Raw genomic sequence first — 15,903 nt, forward strand, 5'->3', positions numbered from 1 at the left:
AGGCATCTCTCTCTTCAAACGCTGCATATATTTATCTTCTTGAACATCTCTATTGCACATTCCTCTCAGACACTACGGTGGCCACGATCCAAAGCCAGCAGCTGGACAAAGTCTTGCGCTAGAGACTGAAACAATTGATATAAATAACTGCCCTCCCTAATAAGAGCCTTTTTATGAGAAATTACAGTTTTTTTTTTGATTGCTTTGATGCAGTGGTCAACTCAAACTCCACATTTTCAAAACAGACCGAAACAGTGGCACTCACGGTCAAATTGACACATTTTGTTTGCAAAAGGCTCTAACCGTGCCAAAACATTTAAAATATGCATTTTGCCTTCAAATAACACAACTTGCAAACAAGTCCAATCAACCATTACACAGTGGACAACAAAATACAGCACTCAGTGCAAATCAGTGCACCATTGCTTGTCATTGTAGCCTATTACTGTACGTAGTTTTCATGCCAGTGCCATTTTCTTGCAAAGAATTGGATCCAGAATCAGAAATGCTTTGATGCAAATTTTATTGATTCCATTGATTATTATTTTCAAACTCCCAGTTTCTTTAAGCAGGTCAAAGCAATCAAGAAAAACTGTAAATCAACTCAACATAGCATTTTGAGAAACAGTCTAGAATGGAAGATTTTGGTCATTTAATCCACAATTTTCAATGTGAAAAAAAAAACCTTATATGTGAAAAGAAAACTGGCTCAAGGAACAGTGTGTGTGTGTGTGTGTGTGTGTGTGTGTGTGTGTGTGTGTGTGTGAGAGAGAGACGCACAGCACACATTTTTAACAGTCACAAGGTTCCTCAACAAACAGACTTCAATATTTCCTCTTTCAAGTTGAAATGTTTCAGCATGCTCACAAGTCCTTCTGCAGAATTCCTTTTTTCCACTCCACTTACTGTCCAGCATGTAATTTATTCCCAGACGATACATTTTTGGCAGTCTACAGTTAAGATCATGATATGTATGCTGTCTGTTAGGGCTTACACAAACTGCTCTTTTCTGCAAAAAAGTACAGTTGGAAGAATGTGTCTCATGTCATAAAGTTTAAAAGACTTAAGATAGACGCAGAAGTGTAGCAACATAGATTTTATTTACTTTAAAAGCACCTTAGAGAGCAGTGCACATTATTACCGTTTCCATAGCTTATACCATTTTATGATAGTTGCATTTTCAAGTAAAGAATAAACAAGCTCTATTATAGTTTTGTTGAGACTGGAATTCTTAGTAGTAACTGAATGAAACAGCAACACCAGAGGAACTGATTATCTCAACAGAAACAGCAACACCAGAGGAACTGATTATCTCAACAGAAATTTAGACCCTTACTTCTTTCAAGTACAACTCTCAACAGCACCAATTTCATGGGCTTGATACATAAATTAGTTTTCCGAGGCCCTTTTTTTAAGCAAGAAAATACATGTCTCTGTCAATGTCACTATACAAATATAAATTGTGATTTTTAAATGATGACTAACAGTCATGTGGGGTCAAATGCTGCTACCTGAGCATTATTTATTTTTATTTATTTATTTATATATATATATATATATATATATATATATATATATATATATATATATATAAAAATGTATGTATCAACATCACTCTGGAAGTGCATAGCTTCCTGCTTCTTGATCAACTCTACGCTTGTCAGAGAACACAAAGTGGCTTACTGTAAATTTTGCACATGCAATAGCTATGTATTTCACATTTCAAAAACAATCAAAGCAAAGCATTGTATGGCTGAAATGGTTATAAAATCATCATCGGGATCTAAGATGTAAAGTATGCTACATTATACTGTAAACTGAAGGATTAATAACAATATGTGTGTACGAGTATGTGGAAGTTGATCTGTACGTGTTGACATTGTAAATTGCATCATTTCTATTCAACTCCCACAGCTATAAATGCTTCACTCATAACAACTATCTTGAGTAGCAGGCATTCCACAAGGGGCAAAAAAAACCATCTTTTTAAACTTGAAAAGTATTTTGAGAACAAAATAAAGTCTTGCATTTGAAAATAGTCACGTCTGTTTAGGGACACAAAACAACGTGAGCATCCACCCTGTTTTCCTAAATCATAGCTTATATACAAAAGGATAAGAGTAGGGAAGGATAAGAGCAACAAACTAGTGTCGTGACCACCACGCGCAAGTATAAACAGTTACGGCGCTCCCATGGCGTCACACTGGTGCTCAACAGGTCGGCTGCGGTGAGTTTAATCCAGGTGACACCGGAGAGCTTGGGGGGATTGGTATAGAATAGAGACATGCTAGAGGCAGACACTGGCAAAGGGAAGTCCTGTAAGTGCAGTAAGTAGAAGCTAACTCCCCTCCCTCCCTTCCTGGGCACCTGTTAAAACAGCTAAGCTTATTACTTCTGGCATCACAAAGGTGGTGGGGAAGTGAGGGTGGTGTGTGTGTGTGTGTGTGTGTGTGTGTGTGTGTGTGTGTGTGTGTGTGTGTGTGTGTGTGTGTGTGTGTGTGTGTGTGTGTGTGTGTGTATTGGAGTATTGCTGAAGAAGCCCAGTAGGAGGGCAAATGTGGCTCACTCCACCACGCTCATCAGTCGACACACACCTCCTTCGATGGCCAAGCACTGTCCAGGAATGGTCCCAGGGGGTAATCTGGATATGTGTGTCTGCAGTTAACAAAAGAAGACATGCACACAATGAGAAAGATGTAAATGCAGAGGCAGGGCTACATCGGGAAAAGGAAACGCTAACATCTCTGTGGCTCTCAGAAGTGAACAGTTACGTATCTCTGGAAAAGGAAACTTACTCACTAAAGCTATGATACATTTTTTTCTATAAAATATGTCAACCTTTTATTTACTAGTGTTGAAAAAACCAAACATACTGGCGTTAAAGCTATACAATAGAAGTTTTGTTTTTTCTTACTTATTGTTAATCATTCATTTTTATTTTCATTGTTTCATCATTATTACTGTCGGTTAATTTTTTTTTTGTTATTGTACTGTCAATGTGTGGCTGTGTGATTTGTACACCAGGAGGAGGCATGGATGATGATGAAATGTGTTTTTTAATTATTAAGTATTATTACTTTCGTTAGCAGGCAAGTAAAACTTAAAATAGCATCAAGCATCAAATCCCACAATCACAATGAAGTTATTTGCTGCTTGCTTGATACGGTTTAGGGTTAAAACTATTTAAATATAATTGAAATAAAATAAAATCAAAGAGGAGGGGGATCAATGCAACGCAATCAGCAATTTCAGCGTTCAAGAACCCACATAGGATTCCTACTGTTGCATCATGAGGATGTACCCCTGAAGTCTGAAGATGCCAAGTGAGTATGTGTGTGTATGTATGTATGTATGTATGTATGGAGCGAGAGAAATGGGATAAAAGGGTACAGACTTACAGTGTTTAGTGTTTAAGCAGAGGAAAAGAGAGGGGCAAGGAAAGACGGGAGTGAAACTTCAACAAGGGGATCAACATCTCTCTCTCTCTGAGAGAGAGAGAGAGAGAGAGAGAGAGAGAGAGAGAGAGAGAGAGAGAGAGAGAGAGAGAGAGAGAGATCATCCACTTATTGACCAGGCCACTGAATTGGCTACAGGATTTTTCTTTTTGTGTAAACTTGGACTACGGCCCCATTTGCACCCAGAGGGCAACTGTCACTACAATGGGACAACAGCCAGACAAGGCCATGCACACATGGCAACGCTCTTAAGGGATATTATGCCTCCAGTAGCCCTTTCTGAGTTCATCCTCTCCCCTTCATCTTCTAAAGACGAGGTTAAAGAAAGGCCTTGTTTAAACTGTTTTGACTGAAGGTCCACAGCAGAGACATAATCAACTAATGGCGACATGTTAAAGGTTTTGCTTTTGATGTTTGCATGTCAGAAGGAAAGCCCTTTGCAATGTTTTTTTTTTTTTTTTTAATTCCAACCACATTGAATACACAGCTGAAAACACTACTGGGCACAATTAGCGCCTAGCTTTTGCAAGAGAACTGCATGCCCTAACCCTCACCCCTACACGCAACCATGCAGCATTTGTTAAGAGCTTCATTTTTTTATTTCCATCTGACAGAATGGACAATTTGAGTGAGTAAGCAGGAAGAGAAAAAGGCTTACTAAACCAAACAAGTGAGTAATTACACCAGCACATCGCTAAGAGCATTGTGTGCCTTTCACAAGCTGTGGCACTAGCTCAGAAGTCCAGGTTACAGTAGTCTCACTTTGCCAGACCATCCACACTCTGCAGAGCCGGAGGAGGGTCTGGCTAGTCAACACAGCATTCCGGGATGGGAGAAAAACTCTTGTTGCGTCGTGAGCACGTTGTGCTCTCGTTTATTGGCATTTCTTTAAACCAATTACAATCGTCTTGGACAGCGCTAAGCTCCGCACAGAGCCGCTGTAAATAGTTGTGCAAGACAAAACTCAGATTGGACAGATAGTCTAGCTAGCTGTCTGGATTTATCCTGCAGAGATCTGAGGAGCAGTTAACTAGTTAAATAGTCCTCAGAAATCGACCGGAGTTTAAAATTCCAACACAAAGAAAGCGGAAGGAAACGGACATCAGCGAAAATACATGCATCCGGCGGAATTTCCTGCGGCACCGGAGCAATCCCGGAAGTGGAACATCAAGGGATACAGTAGTGAGGATGAGTGATCCAAACACTTCTGTGACATCCAATCTAGTTAGCATCAGACAAATAATGCTAGAGCCTTATGTGTACAACACTAAATTCCTCATTAACATTTACACCATATCTGTGTCTATGTTGTGCCAACCTTTACCATCGCTCTTATTTGGATTGTTAGTCTGCAGCAGGTTTGCATGAAGAAAAGCTTTTGGCCATTAGCAATACAAAACAGTACAGTGCCAAAGTACTTAGACTGAATCCATGTTTGACAAAGCAGAGTAAACTACTTATAAAGTCAGTAGGGTTGAAAGGAGCAACCATATGTAAAATTATACCATAGCTGGGTTAGATAGACAGAAAAAAAAAATGAAGACACGCAAACCTACAGTGAGCCGGTTGTCCGCTTGGTACCCAGTGACTGAAGTGACCACATTACAGGACTACGGCGGAGTCAAAATATAACGTGAAAAACACAGCTCCATTGTATCTGTCGGAGAAAAACAACATTCTTTGGTGATATGAATGTGTTTAGGAGCTACAGAAGCCACACATTAACACCACAGTATAGGCCAAAGGAAAATTTAGCTCTATGACTATGCGGGTGTTTTTGTGTTGTGGTTTTCACATTCCTTTCTTTTAAAATAAAAACAATCATATGCTATTTATTCCCCATGCGACACTATAAAAAAAAAGAAGACATTGCTGTGTAATATACAAAGCAGACAATAACTAGGAGGCCTGAATTGCATGCCATTTGATTTTGTCTGGCCTGTCGCAACTTGAGCGGCCAAAAGCTTTATAGTGGTAATGATGTCCAGGACGAGGGAAGTGAGCCATGGTGGCGGTGCTGTGGATCCTACACTTCCCTTTCATCTGTCCAATCATGACAAACAATAAAACAATAGTCTAACTGTTTCAGAAGTGCCGCCACTGGCCTGTCCATGCAGCTTTGTGTAGCTCTGTAAAGCATGGCTTGATGTTCTGATGTGCTGTACAGTGAAAACACAGGTGAGCGTTTGAATAAAACCAGATGTTCTCCCTCTGCAGCTATTTTACACAATAATGTCAAAAGAATTAGAAAACAGACTCAACTTTCGCCAAAACTTCTGATTGAAAAAAAAAATAAAAAAAATACCTCAGAGGAACTGCCAGCACAGTTCCAAATACTCCTGCTACTGTGTATTAGCCGTTCCATGTTCTTACACAGAAAAGCAGTGGAAGATGGACTCTGGCTGGTTAGAAATGCCCAGGGAGATGCTATTAAGAATGGGAGGAATGTCTGTAGAATAGCAGCTGAGCCAGTGGATGGCTCTGGCTCTATACGCAATCTCTGCAACTAACTAATATGTGCACATGTTTAAATCAGGATGAATTATTCAGGCAACCTATTAAAAGTGCAATGGGAACACTAATCATCAAGTTTTCTTCAGCAAGTATTTATGACAACACAGTCAAGGAAGTCTTCATTAGAAGAACTGGTTAGGCACGGCCTGTCCTGCTGCAGCTTGGTCACCAGCATCAACCCTCATCTGCACAGCTCCCAGTGCTGCAGTGCAAGATGGTAAGATGACAAAGACTTGATGCCTTTAATGAGGACTTAATTTAACACTTCATCTCCACAAAATCTGCATTTCCTACATTGTCTCAAGGCAGAACTTCGCCACAATTTTGACATCTGCCATCAGGGCCATGGACATGAAGGTTCCAGCTCCTGGGCCTGCATTACATACAGACCTAGTTTACAGACAACAGACATCATGAATGGAGCCTGCTCGCATTAAGGTTCCCATCTCTGGCTTTTTGGACTTCACTAGATTGAAGAGAAAACAGATGCGCTCCTATGGAATCCCCTCAATGGACGATATGCTGACAGTGAGCGGGGGAGCCAACTCTGGGCCTAGCTTGGGAGCAACGGGTAAAACCTTGTTTTGCACCCAGTGTGGCGGCGTAAAGGACAGAACAGCCAGCTTCTGGTATGCAGACGATGAGAGCCACGGAGGCTCATGGGAGCTTCGTGGAGCAGTGTCAGTTTTGGTGGAGCAGCTGTGTTCTTGGCTGCACTCTCCAATATCACTGTGTCCCCAATGCCCCGTTGAGAGGAAGTGGATACCATTTCCCAGGAGATCCAGAAACCACTCCTGACAGATGGAGGAGTGCTAAAGACTGCTGTTCTACTCCTTACGTTCTCTGCACTATTTCAAAGTCTCTGACAGAGCAGCTTAAGCCACTGTGGCAAAAAGAAAGTGTTAATCACAAATGCTGTTGCATGTCCACAGTGAGCCTCATGACAGTAGGGACACAGTGGAGAAATTAACATCATAGGTTTGTGCCTACTATACCAGTAATACCACCCTCCGCCAATGCCTGCTAAACCTCCAACTATACACGCTTTATTTATTTATTTATTTATTATTTTTATTATTATTTCAGAGGGACAGTGGATAGACAGGAAAGGTGGGATGAAGATGGGGGACGACACGCAGCAAAGGGCCGCAGGTCGAATTCGAACCCGGGCCACTGCAAAGGCCTCAGCCTACATGGGGTGCACGCTCTTGCTGGGTGAGCTAGAGGCCGCCCCCTATACATGCTTTATGTAACAATGTCAACAAAACAAAGGTAACAAACAAGAGCAATGTTTGGTGAGTGAAAGCGCCTCTGAACAGTACACAGTTCACTGTGTTCTGCTCACCTCTTTACGTTGGCACAGGCGTGAAAGGGGAGCTCGCACGCTCACATTCAACCACAAAGCCCAATACACAGAGCACATCGGACAAATATGCAGATTGATATTGATATCCCCAGTGGTGCATGACTTTCAGTAAACTTGATGGTTCTTTTGGACCAGGTAGGGCCAGAGAGGGGGAGTGACGAGAGAGATAGACCAAGAGACAGAGGAAAGGCGGGGTGAGGGGGCCGGGAGGCGGCACGAAGGGCAAACACTTTGAAATCTGAACCAGGCTTGAACAACAGTGCCCTCTCTTTATACAGAGTGACAGAGATACATTAGCCAAACAAATCAGTCCAAGCTGAGACTCCATTTAGAGCCAAGAGACCAGAGCATTAAGTCGTGTTGCTTAAGACGCCACAATGACTGATTCAAGTCATATAATTTAAGTACTGAGGAGTTTTGCTAATGATTTTTAGAAAGTTAAGGTCCTGGAGGAGGATCACAGAACCTCAACAACAAAATTGTCAACGTAATGTCGACTTAAAAGAGCTCTGCAAAGAGTTTTAGTCCCATAATCCAACAGGCACAACATATTAGCGGCAACTACTTGTCAGATCAGCATAAACTCTGACTTTTGTTATAAAACAAGTCCAGAGGCAAGTTGAATTCAACAATTACCACAAACTGACATCTAAATAAATACATTAGGATTAAATATATTTTTTGGGGGATTTTCTTTTTTTATTAAAAGTTTTTTTTATTTTTTACATTTTTATATTCTTCATTCCCATTTTAAATCCATAGTGTATCAGACACAGTTTTGATAGTGGCAAAGACAGGTGAGCTAGCCATTATTTCATGTAACTCAATACAACTTATGGAGTCATTTTCTCTGGAGGAATAGATAAAGACAAGAATCTGGCTAAAAGACACCTCATTTCATTCATTCAACATTTTAATTCTGCAGTCAGATGGCATTTCTGAAAAATCTGCCACAGTACTTAAAGAGTCCTTTGTTTTAATGATTTTTTCTAATTAACATCAATATGATGTAAAACAATCTTTATAAAAGTCAAACATATGGTAACTGAGAAGCTCACCTTTGCTCTGCTATCTTGGGCAGACATGTAGCCAACACACATGCTCTCTGTGGTGTGACTCCATAGAAACTCCACTGTGAAAACACACAGATACAAAAGGTTAATTACAGAGTGAAGAGGAGAAAATAAATGAACATGAATATACATTGATCTAAATGTAGCCTGGATCAACGGAAGTACATTTCCAGGATAAAGTTAGTCCGACTGTGGCCCAGAGCGGTTTTTTTTCTCCTATCCTAGAATGTATCTGTGGGGTAGCTAGACCTTACTCCACATCACTGTGGAGATAGGTCTGGCAAGGCGAGACAAATAGAAATGTAATAGTATAAATATAAAGAGCAAGGGGACAGAGCGAGGGTGCGAGGAGAGAACTAAAGGTTTAAACTTTTAGTTAGTAACAGTCACATAATAATGAACCCAAATCAAGTCTTTCCATCTGCCAGAGGAAAACATTTGGCAGGTGACTCAGCATAGTGAACTGCAGTAAACTCTGAGCGTGCCCATTATCATTACAAATATACTGTAGGACTTGCAGTTGTGACATAACTGCAGAGGAAGGTAGAACTTGGGAGTTAGAAAAGACATTACAGCACCCATAGGTTGTGGTTGACATACTGTTTATTCTTGTAAATCAACAAAGAGCCGTTTGCAGTCCAAAGTAATCGGAGGTAGTCCACACCCTGCACAAGGGCTAGGGTCCATAAAAACGGCATCAAACAGGGCCAGTACATCAGTGTGTAAGTGGTACTTTGGAGCATTTTATTAGTCATGCTGACATACTGTATAACATAAATAGCACTTCACTAGTCATTTGCCATTATGGTTATTTTGAAATCAAGATGTAATCCCTCCTACCATGGAATGGAGAACCATGTGCTCTACTTTGTCAGGGAACTTAAACTCATCCATTGATTTCTTTTGAGCTGAGGGTTCGATATACATCATGTTAAAATTACCACAAAGGGTAAAGGGCAACATAAAAACCCAGTAGTAAGTCATATGGGCTAAACGTTTGGACAGACCTCTGATTGAGTCAAATTCCATGATGGTAAAGCTTTGCAAAAGGAAGGATCATTCTCAGAAGCTCCAGGTAGAGAAACCAGATCCGCCACTACAATCAGCCAAACTGGGCAGTAGTCAGAAGGCCTCCACTTGTCTGAAGATTAGCCGTTGATGCCATAGTGGGAGGTCTCGGTTTGAATCTGAGATGAAGGGTGTGAAACCAGAGACTGATTGTGCGAATGAAAACACAGACCACCCGCCAGGAAAGCCACAGTGCCTCCTCCCCCTGCTCCCATCTATCGGATGATGGATTTTTAAATATTAACAGCCAAATCTCTGCCTACCATAAGCTGTGGCGCCGTGATCATTCTTGAAATGATTAATGTCTTACCCAGTATACCCTGAATATTTTGTGACGGCGGAGGTTCCACACATCTGCAGCAGCGCAAGACAATTACTCCACCCAAAACACGATCTTCACCGGCCAGAAAGGGTGAGCCTGGACACACAGAGAAAACACCACACTTGAGAGGACTTAACAAAGCATAAACATGGGGGATTCTCAATCAACAAAGTCTCTTGTATACTTATAGTTTTTTCCACCCTAACACATTGAACCAAGGATAACACATGAAAAAACTAGACAACACGCAGACCTTTCAATCGAATTAAGGTGATCTAAGACAAACTTGATTCTATTCAAGTTGTTTGCCTTTCTGGCCAAGTTAAACAACTGAAAGCAATTATTCGGATGGATTTATTTCATTTAGCAGACTGTTCAATAAAAATATATTTCACTGTGTACACTCCTGTACCACAAAATTTAACTAAAAGAAAAACACCCAGCTACATAACTCTCAAAGAACTTTGGGTCAATTGTGTGGAACGAGAACCTCTCTCGTTTCCTAAATTCAAAAGAGGCAAACTTGAATGAGGTGTTGTGTGTGTGTGTGTGTGTGTGTGTGTGTGTGTGTGTGTATATATATATATATATATATATATATATATATATATATATATATACTAGATTGGCTGATCAATGAGGGGCAATAAAAGAAAAAAGGGCTAAATTGGGAAAAGAACAAACTAAAAACAGCTACAGCGTTTCTTGAAATGTCTCAACACAGCAACAGGAAAAAGAACAGCAGGACCAATTGGTGCTTTTGATGAAAACATGGTTGGGTCTGCAAGCCGTTGTTTCTTTGTTGCGTTTCACGCCGATTTTGGTTCCATGTCGTAATGTTTTCCTCACTCTATAAAACTTTAACACTTTTGAGTGCAGTTTGGACAACATTCACACAAAATCCAGGTTTTTGTTTTACATTTTGTTATACCCTTCATAATAACACTGACAACTTTGCATGTTGTAAACATGAGAGCAGTTCAATTATTGTCTAAATGTTTACAATTATTTTACCATAACAATAAAAGAATAATAAATGAATGGGATTTAACCATTTTTGAGTGTGCATATTTGTGTGTGTGTGTGTGTGTGTGTGTGTACACAATGAAAGTACTGTATTACACAAAAAGATCTAAAAATGCTGATGTGTTGCCTTTAAAGATAATCTATTTAGAGAACCTGACAAACGTATCATGGAAGTTGAGTGAGAGGCCTCCACATCACAGACGCTGTCATCATTGCTCTTGCTAAGGCAGGATTTATGGAGCTTTGTTTTGACTTAATGTGCATCTTGAAAGGAAACAGCAGAAGAATTAACTTCGAATTGACTTAATCCAGCCCGTCCAAACGTCTTGGTGTTACAGATGTCCATGACAAACTGGGACGGACTTTTAAAGGAGGCCAAAACAAGGCAGAAACCACCACATGTTTCCACATGCTCGGTCTTCTCTGAGCTATCCCAGTGGTCATTCACAGGCACAGCAAACACAGTTAACAAGACCTTCTAAAAAAACTGACCACTTCTGAGAATGTCAAAAAAAAAAAAAAAAAAAAAAAATGACATCTTCACATGAACTTTTAACAAAACAATTGGGTCTTCCAAAATGATCCGTGGCCGTCAGCTGTGATGCGTGGAACATTTGAAGGTTTAAACAGTGAACAAAACCGATCCACAAATCAAAAGACGTCTCTTCAGATTCTATTATTTCCAATGTTTCCAGTTGTTAGCTCATTTCTTAGGTTATGAAACATCTGTTTGTTAGCTTAATTCTCTCAGCGCATAATTGTGTTACTCGAAAAAAAAAAAAAAAAAAAAAAAAAACGTTCTTGACAAACAAATCTGTGTGTATGGAAAGTAGTGAGAGTCAGGCTGCATGTGGGTGACTCACTGATGAACTTGTTTTGCATAGCCTCCAGCAGTGCTTGATGGGCATCTTCAGACTGCATGGCAGCAGAGCATTCCCGTGCCAGCATGGTGCGAATCAGATGCTCTCCACAGCCTGGCAAAAAAAAAAAACACAGACGTAGCTGAACCGGTCTCATTCACTTGCATTAACTCATTTCTTTCTTGAAAGCATGCACACCTTCAATCAGAATGGCACAAGGTCTCCAGTGAGTTCCCTTTGAGATAGTTGAAGCACATGTAGTACAAACATCAAGGCACATTACTTTTTTTTTTTTTAAGAGATCCGTATGTACGAGCATTTCCTGATTACCATTTGTAATTCTATGCTTTGATATTCATAACTTGTTAAAAAGATCACAGTTTCCCAATATATCTGGTTAATAAGTTGCAAAAATTATTGCAAAATTAAAAGATTTACTTTTCAAAAGATCTGGTGCTACTGCAGTCATTTCAGCACATTCTCAGCAGCGTGATGACTTTAAACTTTATTATTTCAGGTACCTAACAATGACAGCGCCTAGGGGCTGCCAAGTACAGCTGGCTTGCTCAAGGGCACACTGACAGTAATTGCTGAGGGAGGGTATGTGTTTCTCATTTAGTTTCCCCTGCACAGATTCCCAGCAGGTCTTGGAATTTGAAACGGCAACCAGTATTAATTCCACTTCTGTTAACCCTGCTCTGCTCACTGCTCTCTGTAGTATGTGCATGCATGCATGCTTGTAAGATGTATGAATCAATTTTCTGTCGATAGGTTTTAAATTAACATTTTAATATCTCATATGTATTTTTGTAAGATGATTTTCCCAGTTAGGTTTAAATGGCTAAACACCTTATCCTTTAACTCTTCCAAGTCAAAACATAGCAGGTGTAATTTTTTTTTTTTTTTAATACGTCAGATAATATGCTACATACTGCTTAAAAGACTAACACTGAAACCAATACCTTGTTGTTGCTAAGGAAAAGACAGATATTAAATGCATGCTGCATGCTTACAAAATAATCTCTCAAATGTGAAGTGTGCCCGCACTCAGAAAAAAAGACAAGAAATCTAAAAGCGAAAACAAAAACACATCTGGCAAAAGCTCCTGTTAAACTCCATAAAGACTGAATAATATAGCCTTGTTGTTTCTGTAAACACAAATGAAGGCCTCATAAAATATCAGGTAACTACAACAAAACTGAATGCAGATCGGTAACTTTGGAGACCAGATGCCTGGAGCAATTCAAAGTTCTTTTTGAACAAGAGCAGAACATCAGATTGGCCAGGTAATGTGCCTTTTGCACTGTGTACTGCGTTTACCGCAAACTGCTCTGTCCCAGGGGAACTGGATATTATGGAAGCATAAACATGGTTGAGCGGGAACTGCAGCAAGATGCCCAGACTAAAGCAAGTCAACAGAAGAGAAGTGTAAAAAGAAAGAGGCCAACTAGGAGATACTCTACGTGACAGCCAACAGCAGCGAGAGTGAACAGTTTGTGAGCTGTTCCCTCTTGGGCCACGGCGGCAAGTGAAGGCCAGACAAAGCAAGTCAACGCATATAAAACAAAGAATCACATGAGCCGCATATTACAAAACAGACTTAAATAGAGGGGGTGGGAGGGCAAAGTGGTGGTGAGGTAAAAGAGAGGAAAGAGTGACATATAGAGTATGGACCATGCTCCTGGAGTCAGAATGAAAATGATTGTTTTTCTGTTTCTTTTGATAGGAATGCCTTTCATGTTCAGAAAATTAAAAGCAGGTGTTATACTGGAACACACATTATGTTCTCCATACCCATAAGGAAAAGCTTTTTTCAAAGTAACATCAAAGGCAAAACCACAATATAGGAAGACAGGAAAATACATACGGAGCAAACATCTACCCTTCATCTACTGTCAAGAACAGTAGGAATGCTATAAAAAGAGATTTGTTTTATTTTTTGTTTCAATGAAATATGCCAGAGAATTTCAGAATTGCCAGACGGAGGCATACACTTTAGATAGCAGATTTTTGTTCTTACACTCACAGAAATTTCTCAGTGATTGCTGTTGATAAGACAAGCTTCAGTGGTGCAAAATGCAGGCTATCTCAAATGTACATATGCAAGTACATATGAATCAAGCTTCAGCCTGTCTGATCGAATCAGCTCGTCTGCACTCAGGTGCATTAGGCTACAGATCCACATCAAAAGGTTTTAATGTTCCCCAGAAGCTATGTCGCAGACATCTACACATCTTAAAGAAATGGGCTAATATCGGGCGCCCGTATAGCTCAGTTGGTAGAGCGGGCGCCCATATATAGAGGCTTACTCCAAGACGCAGCTAGCACGGGGGCGACTCTGACCTGCGGCCGTTTGCTGCATGTCATTCCCCCCCTCTCTCCCCTTTCATCTCTTCAGCTGTACTATCGGTAAAGGCCTAAAATGCCCAAAAAAAATAATCTAAAAAAAAAAAGAAAGAAAGAAAATCTAATTTTTGGGAAACACTAAAGCATGGTTGTACTTATACGTTGTGTAATATGTTCAAGAAAAATGCAACTTGTTTTTGAAATGGTAGTTTGGACCTGAAAAGGGAAGCATGTCTTTGTCCAATTAACTCTCTGTATTAGTTAAAACCGTGAAGAGCCAGTGCATCAGGAGGTCCTCCTGTATGTGCTGTCAGCAGAGGACAGGTAGAAGTAGTAAGGTGGCTGCTATCGTTTTTCTACGTGCAAACTTGTAAAAGAAAAAAAAAAAAAAAAAATTGTAAATTGTGTCAGAAGAATTTGATCCAATCATCTGACACCATTCTGTCATTACTCGGCATTGTGTTTTACTTCAAATTGTTCTGGTCTGTAACTATTTACATTCATTTAGAATGCAGGTCACATTGCTAGAAGGAGATTGGTCTTGTAGCATTAAGATCCTAAATAAGCACCGGTAAAGTTCTGTTTTTGATTTATTACAAAATTAGCTAGTGACCTGCTTCACTTTTCAGATAATTCTTTTGTTTAAAAGTGTCAAAAGTCCCAAAGCAGAGTGTTAAATATCCTCAGAATTTGCTTAATTGTCTCTTACAGTTGTGAATTTATCTAGACATTTTAGGTCATTTTCATAAGGCTGATAAAAGACTAAAATGTATAATGTTATACTTAGTGTTGAAGATACTTATCTAATGCGGTCTTTCTATAATTGAATATCTATTTTGACAGCATTGTTGTGGGGGACAAGTCTGATATGACAGCATCTAAGGTAGCAAAATGTCTGGAGATAAATTATTGACAAGGTTTACGTTCAAACCTTTAACCTTGATGACCAATGAAAATCCAGCAAGATTGCCAGCTAGGGTAGTTCAGCTTTCCACTTCTGCATGAGGAGAAACAATAGCAACCACCTACATCCTCCAACTCCTCCTGAACATAGTAAAAAGAAAGAAAGGAAGAAGGACAAGCAGTACGTGACAGGTGACAACTACAAATCATTACCATGGCACAAAGTGTCTGAGAGGTAGCAAATAATCCGTTTACCGTTTCCTGCAGCAGAAAACAGCACATTTTGATACTGGGAATATACTGCAACATCTGCATGGAGTTTAAATTAATATATTTAGTTTTACAAATTGTGTTTTCAGTTTTAATTAGATTTGGATCTAATTAGTTAAAGGCTCCTCATATTGGTAGAATTGAAGATGCAGTGGGTAGAAAGCAAAAAAACACCAGAATTTTAAATGGAGTGAGCAGCCCTCCCGCTCCCCTCTCTGCCGCACGGGCATATGGTATGCATGAGCAAAACAGCCAATAGAAACTCTCTCTTTGCAATGACATGTGACTGGCCAAAGTCTAGATTAGGCTAGATTTTCTAAAGCCTGCAAACAGAGCCAAGAGGAAATGCAGAAGTCTAGTTTTATCTCAGACCATTTGAATTCAATCAATATGCGGAAAGTATACTACAGAAGTTTTATCCAATGATGCCAAAATTAAACCACAGCTTTGATGACTGTGTATAGCTCACATGCTAAAATAAAACCTGGTAGCCTCGATACTTGATCACTTTTTTAAAAACGTAACAATTTATGGCCAGCTGATTTTCCTAAGAGCATATTATGCATAATTATTAATGTTATGAACATTATTTGACCATAATGGTTAAATAAATGAATTTTGTGACAAAATGTTTTTAGAGATAAGAAAATACTGCATACTTTCCATAACCAGCTTCTCACTGATTTAATATGATAAAATT

General features: G+C 39.7%; 1 protein-coding gene across 3 annotated transcripts in view; it reads right to left on the reverse strand.

Annotated features, from left to right (window-relative positions):
* Positions 1-1,081: 1,081 nt before the first annotated feature.
* tasp1 (taspase, threonine aspartase, 1) overlaps positions 1,082-15,903 on the reverse strand; it is a 28,679-nt gene continuing 13,857 nt past the window's right edge. The window contains exons 11-14 of one of the 3 annotated variants that reach the window (XM_028603858.1): positions 11,688-11,798; positions 9,787-9,894; positions 8,394-8,467; positions 1,082-2,655 (exon numbers count right to left, since the gene is read on the reverse strand). In XM_028603858.1, the coding sequence (XP_028459659.1) occupies positions 2,563-2,655; positions 8,394-8,467; positions 9,787-9,894; positions 11,688-11,798 (386 nt within the window). In that variant the 3' untranslated portion in view covers positions 1,082-2,562. Of the gene's footprint in view, positions 2,656-8,393; positions 8,468-9,415; positions 9,596-9,786; positions 9,895-11,687; positions 11,799-15,903 lie in introns of those variants that run through there. The other 2 variants (XR_003694747.1, XM_028603859.1) reach the window with 2 other exon arrangements.

The sequence above is a fragment of the Perca flavescens genome, chromosome 17 (genome assembly GCF_004354835.1).
Source record: "Perca flavescens isolate YP-PL-M2 chromosome 17, PFLA_1.0, whole genome shotgun sequence".
In the NCBI taxonomy this organism is placed as follows: Eukaryota; Metazoa; Chordata; class Actinopteri; order Perciformes; family Percidae; genus Perca; species Perca flavescens.